Source organism: Nestor notabilis, unplaced genomic scaffold (genome assembly GCF_000696875.1).
Source record: "Nestor notabilis isolate BGI_N333 unplaced genomic scaffold, ASM69687v1 scaffold1633, whole genome shotgun sequence".
In the NCBI taxonomy this organism is placed as follows: Eukaryota; Metazoa; Chordata; class Aves; order Psittaciformes; family Psittacidae; genus Nestor; species Nestor notabilis.
Genome location: NW_009921334.1, coordinates 39,137 through 47,752, shown reverse-complemented (window position 1 = coordinate 47,752; position 8,616 = coordinate 39,137). Strand labels below are relative to the sequence as shown.

Genomic DNA, 8,616 nt, shown 5'->3' with positions numbered 1-8,616 from the left:
TTCCTGCTGGATACAGATGCCAGTAACTCACTGCAGTGTTGTTAGCACCAAGGAAAGAAAGAAATTGAGTTAAAGAGCGGTACTAAGAAACATGGGCAGGAACATGAGGCAGGTAGCGCAGGGAGCTCTGTTAGCAGTGCTGTTCTAGGGGCTTAAGAAAAACAAGCCAGACATGGCATTAGAAAGTAAAAACTGAATACATCCTAATACATGGACTGGTGTAAATGTCCTCATTGTCTAAACTGTCACTATTGTTTTAAAGATTTTGTATAAACTTAGATAGCAGTAACAGCTCTACACCACTAGGGCTGTCCCATGTGGAGGGGCTTCACATCCTCTAAGGTACAGGACAGAAATGAACCCATTTATTCCCTACTTTAGTGAGGACTGTATTCATACAAAGAAACAGCTTTTTTTCCAAAAAAAGCTGCTTGGTTTGTGGTTTGGGGTTTTTTTTTAGCACCACCCCATTTTTTATTGGGTTTTTTTGTATAGTGCTACACTACTCTCTGTTTTTGAATGGAACAGCAGAAGCAGAACATTCCAAGGCAGAATTTGAAAGCTGTGACAGTGAAGTGGAGGGACCTACTTCCTCAGGTTCATGTAGATTGACTGTATAGTCCTGCATGCCCTGGGATCTTGCCCATAGGTACTTGGGAGTGCTGGCTGTACCAAACCATTGGTCTCCTTGGCTGCAGGTCTATAATGCTAAAGGAGAAAAAGTCTGGCATTGACTACTATTATTCCACAGAATAGAGTTTCTTCCCTCCCTCAAAACATCATTGTCCAGCATGAGCAAAAACTTGAGTGGACTGACAGAAACTACGGTTATTTATGAGCAACTTAATCTGAAATCCAAAGACATGGATTGGATGGAACAAGACAGGAAAGGCAAGAAGCTAAACTAAATATCCCAGTGTGCCTTGATTCTGGAGGACATTGATCCACAGATCACTAAGAACTAAAACTCTAGGTGCTCTATTAACTGATTTACAGGAAAGTCAGTGATAGTGCTTAGAATTTTGTCCTTCTTGCACTACACTTGCAGTGACGTGGCCATCTTTGTGGTTATTAAGGAAATTATAAGGGAGTGCCAGTTTTCGTTCTTGACAGTTTTCCTATCCCACAAATATCAACTTCATTTATTAATTTTAAGGTTAGCTGGGTAATGTGGCAGTGAAACAAAACACACTGTGGTTAAGGCTTGTACTTTCAGTAAAAGCCAGTTTTCCTAACAGACTGATGGTAGAGCTTTTGAAACCGGCTCCAGGCTTGGCTCTGGGTGCAGGAGAGAAGTCATTTTACTGTCTCTGAATGTGGTTCATTATTGCACACGTTTCTACCGTCTGTCCTCTGGTTCAGCTGGATAACGGTTACCTTGGAGTGGCAGGTAGGGTCTCCACCAGTGGAAGAAGGAGGCTGGCAGTGGAAAAGCTGGCGAAAGCATTTGTAAAACTGAAACAACAAACAGAACTCTAGGCATAGTTTCTAGGCAGGCTACAATTCAAAGCATCTTTATAACACCTTGGAGGCAAGGAAACATGGTTTATTAAGCTCATACTTTGCTTACATTTGTGGACTTTTCTTTGAAATTGATATACTTAGCTTTTCTAAGACCACAGACTCTGTAGAGTGTTAAGCTGTAAAACAATCTAAAACATTTTCAGAACCTTTCATTTGTGATAAAAGAAGATTTAATCACAGAAGTAATTGGTTTTCAGTTACTTCACACATCAGGCAGGGAAAAATCATTTTGATAAGCTAATGATACACAGCAGGGAGAACATAAGGTTCTTTTCATTAGCAAGCCATTGAAATCTGTGTGTTCCCAAACTGCAAACTGAACTTCAGAAATGTCTTTCCTTAATTAATGAACCAAAATAATTTTTTATGTTAATTTTTTCAACTGTGAGATTTACCCAAAACACCTTTGATGTGTTACGATTCCAAAGCTGTTGTACAGAAAAAAACAAATAACATCAGTTCTCATTTGTAAGTGCAAAGTGAGCAGAACTATACAGCTGTCTCCTCTAAGAACTGACAGTCATATTCAGCAGACAGGGATACCAGTAGTGCAACAATTGCTTTGAGACATTTTATTATACTTTTAATATTTAAGTGAAATCTTAAAAAAAAAAAAAAAAAAAAAGTTAAGCACAGTTTACTTCATCATTTCCCTTTCACGTGACTATGTGAAACAGAAGAGGCTCTCAGAAGCTGTGACTGATGTGAAAGCATTGCAGCTTAGACAGTGCTGTTGCTCAACACCTGATATGCAGCCCTTCGAAAATGTGTGGCTGCACCAGTAAGATTTCTTTCATTTCAAAGCTAAAAGGACCTTCTGCTAGTACAGATTTACAGTTCTGCTGCAGGAGAACAGAGTTTGCAAAAGCCCACCTATCTTCCTCCTGAATCTGTCCTGGTCTGCTTCTGATCACAACATAGGTGATACTGGCCCATCTTTCTATTCTTGTTTCCCCTTGCCGTGGTGGACAAAAATGGAAAGGGAAATCAGTCAGATTCTTCATAGCCTTGAAGATTAATATGTGTGTAAATATTTGAAAGATGCATATCCGAAAGCACAGAGGAGGATAGAATGGGCATACCTGGATTTTTTTATATATATCCTGCACCTGACAGGCCAGAGTTTAGCTCTGGATGCGGTGGAAGTAACCAGAAGAGACCTTAGAAACACGGACTACTACTCCATGTGTATGTATGTCTTCTGTATTCTGCAAGTGAATATAAAGACCTGGTCTGTCTTGCTAAGTAGATTAAATTGATATTCTTAATTAATTTAATTAATTAATTAGATTGATAATATACAAGAAAATTGATCAGCTGACTCAAAAAAAAAAGAAAAGTATGAGCTGCATTAGGTCCTGCTTCATTTGTTGGATGTTTTGTGGACAGGACAGGGTAAAGGGGGGGAGGTTGAAAGAGCAGTCTTCTCACTGAAAGAGGCTGATGGTGGTACGCAAGCCCTTTACAGGCTTTTTACTTTTTCCTTATGGTTGTTGTCCTGCCCCATTGACTCTACAGGGATTGCAGTCTTTATGTATCGGGGATAAGTGAAAGCTGCTCTAATATAAAGATCAATTACTTCACTTAATGGTTTTACAGAAGTAATACTTAAGGTGTGCAACAGCAAAGGAAATCAGGAAAGAAAGACAAGATTGGATGACTGCAGGGAAATTTCTGAGAGAAAGGTGAAATCTGGGGTTCACTTTTGTTTTCACTTTCTCCTTCAGGTATCCTCATCATGATGTCCATGTGTAACGAAGTGCATGTGTACGAATACATCCCTTCAGTCCGACAGACCGACCTATGTCACTACCATGAACTCTACTACGATGCAGCTTGTACCTTAGGGGCCTACCACCCACTGCTTTATGAGAAACTGTTGGTGCAAAGGATGAACAAAGGTTTGCAGGATGATCTGTATCGGAAGGGGAAAGTCATTTTGCCAGGGTTCAAAGCTGTCAAGTGCCCCAAACGAAATAATTTCCCACACTTGTAGAAGAGAGTCCTTCAGAAACAATGTGCAATAAGGTACTACTGTCGTACTATAAACAAGAGAAGAATACTTGAAAAATGTATCTTAGACCAATCTAGTCTTGAGTCTATAAATTGTAATTAAGTAGCAGGCATGAATACTTCTTTTCTGAGCCTGAGTATTTATTACTGCTTTGCAAATAGTTGAGAAAAAGGCTTAGCTCATGAAAGGTGCAAAGGACATACTTAGGCAGAAATATAATGTATTGTTGTGGGTGTGAATGTCAGAATTTGTCAGTGGTCTCTTGTGCCACATATGCTAGACTGTAACTTTTTTTTAATGAACTTATTTAACTGTCAAATCTGGCATTGTGAAACAGCCTCTATTGTTCATGTACAGAGAGCCAGTTGAACAATGCAGTGTTTCTCATGGCTCCATGGGGTTTTCACACTCTCCAAGAATGAAGTAATCGCTCCTCTGAGCTGTGCAGTCATTGACTAGAGTAGACTTTTAATTCCTGTTCATATGCAGGCTCAGTTACAAGCCTCCAGCTGTACAGGGGGCCTTACGGTGGCTATGAAATCAGTGCAGATGGAGATGGCTGTACACACAGCTAGACCAGTTAATTGACTGGATGTGCTTCGGATGCTAGACACCCAGTGCTCACACTGACCACATAGGGCGGAAGTAAGTCAGAAATGTTTCTTTAGAGAGCAACAGACATATTTGTAACCCATTCAGGAAAAGAACTCTCCCTGGGAGGCCTATCAAGAGGGTGTGAGGTGGAAATTTTATTGTTCCCCTGGTCTGCACAGATAAAGAAGAAAAAGAGAAAGACAAGGGAGGCTGTGCAGCATTCACCCATCACGCTGAAAGCAAGCATAGAGGGAGCTCACCTTTCTGCAGCAAAGATAGCATTTAGGATTAGACATCCCTTGTTAGGTATTTCATTGAGATCTGACTCAAACTCACTTATTCACAAGTTACTGCTGTTAAGAAAGTATAGGGAGTGGATATCAGCATTTTTTATTTAATATTTGAAAGACTACACTCCAGAGAAGCTGCAGTGCTTGCAAAAAACCTGACTACGGATTGCATATGGAGATAATTCAGTATTTTCCTTCATAACACACAATGAGAATATTCTCTAAGGCACTCCTAAAAATCTGCCTGGTTGCTAATCTATTTAAGAACACTATTTTCCATAGGAAGACTTCAGTTTCAGATTTTCCAAGCAGCAGGAGGTTAATATTCTTTTTTTTTCTTTTTTTTTTTCCCCACAACTGCACATTTTCTTTGAGGGTAAGTTCAGCGGGAACGTATGTACACAAAAGCACAACAATATCCTCCTCATGTCCCTGCAGTAAAAACGCAGACATCTCAAAGGGGCACTGAAAAGAATAGCTGAGTGGTTGTGGTGGAAAGTATTTTTTGTGTTTTGTCTTAAGCAACAGAAAGGCGAGAGTACAAAGAACATTAATGACTATTTCCTCTTCAATAGTAATGTAAGCATAATCACAAAATCCTTTTTCTCTCACTCTGCTCTTTGGGTCTGATGGTTTTTCTTCATCAGAAATGACAAATATGTGTCTGTCTTACATAGGATTTACCCTTTTCTATGTAGTTTCTTAATTTGGGCTTTATGATCCTCTTTAAGATTCCTCACAGCAAGTATATCCAGATGATCTAAAAACTGTACTTCTGTGTTATATGGATAGTTATGTTCATAAATCATTTTGGTACATGTCAAAATGAAGAAGTTTTACATACTAGCCTTAAGACTCTGGATATTTTACATAACAATTTCTTAATGTTATGTATGGCAGCAACTTTAATTATTGAAGTTGATAACACTATTATTTAATAGTGTGGACAACAGATAACCTACATAGAACTAATCTATTTGTCCATATGTTTGGTACCCTGTTTGCAAAACATAGGAAGTGTGAACAGTGCAGTCAAACATGTCTCTGTCGCTCCTGTATGCTGGGTTAGCTACCATGTGTTTGTAAAGGAAGGGAGTTGATTAGCTTTCTAGGACTAGTGAATATGCTATTTTTCCATAAGCAGGAAATTCTCGAGTTCTGAAAAGAAAAAGAAAAGCATATCACTTTGGCTGGTCTGCAACCACTAACTTAACTTTGATTTTCACAAGGAAGAAAAATACTGTGTTACTCAACTACCCACACAGGATTATGTTGTATTATTCCCTCAGTAATTTGTCAGAGCAATCAACATAGCTGTTGTACAGAACAAGGCAAATTATAACGTTTCATGTAACAAGTGCTAAGCTACTTAATACATTATTTAAGTAACAATGCAGAACCAGGTCTGAGGCGTTACAAAATGAACTGTATATTTTTAATTTACGGGACTGTCCACATTCAAGCCCTCCCAAGCAGATACCTTTTTCTTTGCCTGATATATGATATATACAGCAGTCAGTGCTCTTTCCACAAGTGCAAATGTGGGTGCTGTAGCACCATCACCTCAGAAGATGATGCAGAGCTGTACTGCAAATGCTCGCTCGCTCACAGAGGAGTAAGACCAACTTGTGATGCCTAAGCGTCCCAAGCATGCCCGAAAAAAGCATCCCTGGGGTGGCTTCCCAACACTTGTTTCCACTGTGATGTTTCACTGGTCTGCCTACTCAAACACCTTGTAGCTCCTTGAAGAGTTTTACTCCCCTATCTTGTCTTGTCCTCCTTTGGTTTCTGGCACAAGTGCAAATGTACCTGATGTGCTAACTGAGGGCTCATCTCCATTTGCTGCAAGAGGGGAAGAAGCAGAAATAAAGGGGGGACATAAAGGACCTGCAGAGGTGTTCCCCTCAAAACTGCTTATGCTCTGTGGCTTTTATAAGAGCCCACCAAATATTTTTGCATTTATGGGCACTTCCCCATCCCTCCTGAGGGCAGAGAGATTATTTACAAAGAATCACATTCAGTAAATTTAAAACATGGAGTGTGTAGTCACTGAACTATGTATCTTTTAATAATAATAACGTGTGCAAGTGCTAGGTTTAGATACATATATTAAATGCAGACAGTGTGAAAAGAAATGCCTTTTTCCACCCAGATCATAATTTGGTGGGGGGAGAGGGAAGGGGCGGAAAGATACAGGCATGGCTTTGTATCTCTCCCGTGTGGCTGTCACACTCTAACAGAGTGGGACAGCACTGCAGACAAGAGGTTTGCACAAACTGCACTATTGAGGTGCATCATCAGCCAAGCAAATGCCTCTGCTAATGGAACCCTGAGCTCCCTTCACACATGCTGCAATAATGCAGGTTTAAAATTTATGGAGTATTACTGACAAGTAGGAATAAGTTGCCTTCAAAAGCTATGGAGCCTCATTTCTGTGCCCTGATGCTGTGGACAACAGTGAACTTAGCTGGAACAAACCAGAAACACAGCAGCAGCTTAAGGAAACGTGCTGAGTTTATGCTGAATTTCATTATACTCTTCTTTTCCACTGTGACTTCTGTAGCTTTTCTGACTTGTGGTGCTCTATCATTTTATGCATTCAGCCTTTGGATGGTTAAATCAAGGTATTCTTCTGTCTATTCAAGGAAAAAAAAAAAAGGTAGAGTTTGCCTCATTTTGAGCTGAAATCGTTTTGCTAGAAAAGAATTGTTGCATTCCTTCATCATTCTAAAGGTTATCTGAGCATAAACTCACAGCTCAGTTAGTCATTCCTTGGACTAAACTACTAAGTCTTCTTTTTTTACCTTGCTGTGCAGTTTTATGGTGTTGAAACTCTGGTAGAGTCATTAAAATTACCATGATACAAGAAGTATATACCTTTGGGGAGAGAGCAAGGGGTGATTTACACTCCTTAATCTGCACTCTCGGACAAACTTAGCTAAATCATTGCACGTCTTTGGTCAGGACACTTTCACTTCGGTGAAAACATCCAAATTCTGAACTTGTTGCTGTAGAACTCTTGACAAAGGCAGGAAAAACAAGACAGCTTTTTTCTTAAATGAAGACAGGTGTCTACACTCAATGGTTGCACAGACTGAACACAGTCATTTTAGAGATGGATTGAATGAAACAGGAGTTCAAAATGCATGTAGACCGATCCAGTCCATGGTGGGGTTTTACTTTTTCATTTTCTTCTCTTAGGCAGTTTTTAAGGATGGAAGATGCCATTTGGACAGTGACACAGATGTACCATGAAAGGATATTAAATGCATTGACTGCAGAATAAACAGCTAGTATTTTTCCTTTCATGCTTTCTCAAGTTGATGCATATTGAGTGAATTAAATTGGTTTTGGTTTTTTTTTTTCAAGTAGGTAATTTAGAATACTGTCGATAGAAAGCATCTGAATTTTTCCTGGGAGCTATCCTCTCACACACAAGGAGGATACCTGATTTAACTGTTTGAAATTTAAAGTAGCCCATGTCTGGGCATACCTGCATCACTGAATGAATTTTGCCACTGCAAATTTCTTCTCTTTGGCTTAGTGATCAGATTCAGAGTTTTGTTCTTGAAATAAGAGTTGTGTGTAAAAGCCTTACGTATATTCATATCATCCCATCACTCTTATAATATGTAGTCATTGAACTATTCAAATATAGACTGTGTACTTTTTTAATAGCTTTGAGAATTATTTTGTATGATGATTTTTTTAAATGAATGTGTACTCTAATAACAAAAGTTAAGATTTTACAGGAGTCACATTTTTAAGCCGTGTTTGTATACATTTTAACACTTTCTATATTTTCTATTATGATTTTGTATATTTTTAAGTATGCACAGTGTACAGATTTTTTCCTGTAAATAAAACATTTGTTTTCATTTGTTTAGGAGTGCTGGTCTTTTTGTGTTGCCTTGACTGAATGACACTGAATGGCAGGTGGAACAAAACAGGGAAGATGCCTGTCAGTTCTGCCCAAAAATGCAATGAAATCTCAAATTGAAAGAGACAGATAGACTGACAAGTAGCTTTCACAGAAAAGAGGCAAATGGAGTTAAGCCACTTTTATTCTAAAATGAACATGTCTACCCAAGCAGGTGCTCTAGAATTCCCCTGGGATAATACAGAATCAACTAGGTTGGAAAAGACTTTTAAGGTTATCAAGTCCAACCATTACCCCAGGACTGCCAGGTCCAC

At 39.1% G+C, this 8,616-nt stretch overlaps 1 protein-coding gene across 1 annotated transcript in view; it reads left to right on the top strand.

Annotated features, from left to right (window-relative positions):
* ST6GAL2 (ST6 beta-galactosamide alpha-2,6-sialyltranferase 2) overlaps window positions 1-4,179 on the top strand; it is a 22,931-nt gene extending 18,752 nt beyond the window's left edge. Inside the window, exon 5 of the mRNA XM_010011097.1 lies at window positions 3,252-4,179. Within this exon, the coding sequence (XP_010009399.1) occupies window positions 3,252-3,520 (269 nt within the window). The 3' untranslated portion in view covers window positions 3,521-4,179. The remainder of the gene's footprint in view (window positions 1-3,251) is intronic.
* The last annotated feature ends 4,437 nt before the right edge of the window (window positions 4,180-8,616 follow it).